General features: G+C 38.2%; 1 protein-coding gene across 1 annotated transcript in view; it reads right to left on the reverse strand.

Annotated features, from left to right (window-relative positions):
- Positions 1 to 1898: 1898 nt before the first annotated feature.
- Positions 1899 to 2296, reverse strand: part of LOC106890215 (zinc finger protein ZIC 1-like) — a 1215-nt gene continuing 817 nt past the window's right edge. Inside the window, exon 2 of the mRNA XM_014945848.1 lies at positions 1899 to 2146. Coding sequence (XP_014801334.1) covers positions 1949 to 2146 — 198 coding nt within the window. The 3' untranslated portion in view covers positions 1899 to 1948. The remainder of the gene's footprint in view (positions 2147 to 2296) is intronic.

Below are 2296 nucleotides of genomic sequence, written 5' to 3' on the forward strand. Positions count from 1 at the left end.
TTATGTAGCCTATGCAATCTATTTCTGTTATTTTTATGGTTGTTATTCTATGTCTGCAAAGGTCATTTAAATTATACTGCGGCCGAAAATTTGTTTCATAAATTTTGATATAAATACTAATTACACACTATAGTAATGCCAGCAGGGATCCTTTCATTTATCACATTTATATCACCTTCGCTGCTTTAGTGATGACATAATGGAAAGCAGTGAAAAACTGGGACAGTTTTATTCTAATATCCTAAAGCTAGTTGGAGTTGCAGCAGGTTGACTTAGCGAATAAGAATTCCTACCACAATTCATGGGATTTAAGAATCTTTAATAAGGTACGAAATGTTACCAAACAGTTCTGTAAACTAAATTTTACATACCAATTCTTCTAGCCATAAATATTGAATATCTTGTAACATGTATAACCGGACCTTTACATGCGGATAAATATGGAAATTAGGATTTATATACATTATGTTCTTGTATTTGCCAAAAGCAACGGACAGATATAGTTTATATCTTTTTTTTTTTTTTTTATTTACAAAATCAAACAGTACATTTTTTTGTTGTTTTGTTTTTGAAGCTAATAATTCTGTATTTACAAGAGGGGATGGGGGGGAAGGCCGCTGCCCGAGCAGACATGCAGTTGGAGATCTCTAATCAGTGGTTTCCAGTAAAGCCCTACACAGTTGGCATTTGCCCTGGTAACCTTGTCTTCTTATGCATCCTACTAACCCCTTCGCCTACCAAGCCTTGGAACAGAGCAGAACAGAAAAGAAAAGAAAAAAGGAAAAAAAAAAAAAAAAAGGAGAAAAAAAAATTAAAAAGAAAAGAAAAAAAAAAGGGGGGAAAAAATGGAAAGCAGTGAAAAACTGGGACAGTTTTATTCTAATATCCTAAAGCTAGTTGGAGTTGCAGCAGGTTGACTTAGCGAATAAGAATTCCTACCACAATTCATGGGATTTAAGAATCTTTAATAAGGTACGAAATGTTACCAAACAGTTCTGTAAACTAAATTTTACATACCAATTCTTCTAGCCATAAATATTGAATATCTTGTAACATGTATAACCGGACCTTTACATGCGGATAAATATGGAAATTAGGATTTATATACATTATGTTCTTGTATTTGCCAAAAGCAACGGACAGATATAGTTTATATTTTTTTTTTTTTTTTTTAATATCACTTTACATAAACAAATGTAACAGTTTGACACGCAGATCCAGGCTTTCACTATACGAATTTCTTGACAGGACGTGTAACAACATTTTACTGCACTACTTAGACTGGACTTTGGGACGAAATGTTGCACTTTATACAAAAAAGCACATTAATACCAATAATATTCTGTTAGATCGACGTTTAGACTGTAATAATACAAAGTAATTCACATTTTGGTACACATTTACTAGAACATTCTTGCCATTCAGTACAAATAGTTGAATTTCTACCTCTTCCCTGTGCCCCCCCACCACCTCGACGTCTCGCTTGTGCCCGTTGTAATTGCCACACAGCCCACAGAGTTTGCCCTTCAGATGCGGCGCAGCCATGACTTCCACAAAACTGTCTCCATCCCATGAGATTTCCAAGCCTAATAAAGAGATGAGACAAAAACACGCACACAGAAAATAAAAAAAAAAAAAAAAAAAAAAAAAAAAAAAAAAAGGAGAAAAAAAAATTAAAAAGGAAAGGAAATAAAAAAGGGGGAAAAAAAAAGAAGAAAGAGAAATAGAAAAGAGGGGGCGAAAAGGAAGAAAAAAAAATTTAAAATGAAGTCTTCATTTTACTCAGTCCTGTGTCTACTGGCAGCATTTTATTTTTGTTTGCCCATTCAAATTCTGATTTCAAAGTGTTCATTATTTTTGGAGTCTTTAAATAGGGTATTTGTTTGCTCGCTTGGGGCTTTTTTGTTTTGTTTCGGTTTGTGTTTTTTTGTTGTTTTGTTTTAGCGTTTTAGACGTACCATTCGTTAAAATTTGATGTAAGCGTGCTGTGGCTGGACGTGTGGTGGACTGCGGAGGAGGAAGGGGATAAGGAGCTGGCGGTCTGGTTTTCTGTGGACGGAGACACGATGGTTGGAGGGGTGGAGGACTCGTAGCCTGAGCTGGCGGCGGGAGAAGGCTGGGACCCCTGCGAGGATGATTCATGGACCTGCAAGAGAAAACCCGGGCACAAATAGAGAGCGGCGGAGGACGGAGGCCCTGCCCGGCCCTCGCCTTCGGCTGGGGATGCTCCAGACAACGGGACCCGGCGCCGAGCCCCGGGCTCGGGCACACCCCCGGGGGCTCCCCGCCGGCCCCA

The sequence above is a fragment of the Calidris pugnax genome, unplaced genomic scaffold (assembly GCF_001431845.1).
Source record: "Calidris pugnax isolate Ruff unplaced genomic scaffold, ASM143184v1 scaffold111, whole genome shotgun sequence".
NCBI lineage: Eukaryota > Metazoa > Chordata > Aves > Charadriiformes > Scolopacidae > Calidris > Calidris pugnax.